The sequence below is a fragment of the Nerophis lumbriciformis genome, linkage group LG39 (assembly GCF_033978685.3).
Source record: "Nerophis lumbriciformis linkage group LG39, RoL_Nlum_v2.1, whole genome shotgun sequence".
In the NCBI taxonomy this organism is placed as follows: Eukaryota; Metazoa; Chordata; class Actinopteri; order Syngnathiformes; family Syngnathidae; genus Nerophis; species Nerophis lumbriciformis.
The window spans coordinates 23,675,001-23,675,823 of NC_084586.2; the positions used below are offsets into that span (position 1 = coordinate 23,675,001).

At 61.7% G+C, this 823-nt stretch overlaps 1 protein-coding gene across 1 annotated transcript in view; it reads left to right on the top strand.

Annotated features, from left to right (window-relative positions):
- Nucleotides 1–602, top strand: part of sost (sclerostin) — a 5,949-nt gene extending 5,347 nt beyond the window's left edge. Inside the window, exon 2 of the mRNA XM_061931800.2 lies at nt 1–602. This exon is cut by the window's left edge and continues 133 nt beyond it. Coding sequence (XP_061787784.1) covers nt 1–268 — 268 coding nt within the window. The 3' untranslated portion in view covers nt 269–602.
- The last annotated feature ends 221 nt before the right edge of the window (nt 603–823 follow it).

The window sequence follows — 823 nt, forward strand, 5'->3', positions numbered from 1 at the left end:
CATCGGCCGCGCCAACTGGTGGAGGAGCGGCGCCTCGGACTACCGCTGCGTGCCGGCGCACTCGCGCACCCGCCGGCTGCGGCTGCACTGTCCCGACGGCGGCACCCGGACTCACAAGGTCCGCGCCGTGACCTCCTGCAAGTGCAAGCGCCTCCGGCCGCACCACAACCGGTCCGAGGCCAAGGAGGTTCCACGCGGAAAGAAGGACGGCCGCCCGGCTCGGGAGCGCGGCAAGAACGCCACGCCTCTGACCGGCAACTCGTACTGACGCCCGAGGGGGGAAGACGCTCCGGTTGACCGACACAACGCCCTCTGGAGGAGGAGACGTTCAACTCCACAGTTCATAAGCTAACTGCTGGCTCCACTTTTACATGACGGACCTTCCAAGTCGGGACGAGGAGACGTGGACTCTGACATAAACCTGTGACCAAGGAGACGTGGACTCTGATATAAACCTGTGACCAAGGAGACGTGGCATGGACTCTGATATAAACCTGTGACCAAGCAAACACCCGCTAGCTTTAAGGCGCTCCAAAGGAACTGTAATCCATCTGCTTCTGCCTAGACGGGACGCTGGCAGCTCGGGGTGAGGGTACTGTCATGCTGGGGTTGGGGGTACTGTCATGCTGGGGTGGGGGGTACTGTCATGCTAGGGCGGCTTCAGTAGGGCCCCCGTCAGCGGTCCACAGGGCCCTCCAAGGGCCTGAGGAGCCCCACGGCATTCTCAGCCAAGCCTGCGAGAGACCAAGGAGACCATTCTGGACTGGACCTAGCAGAACATTCTGTAAATAAGCTCCTCTTCTGTCCTATCTTCACCTCGACC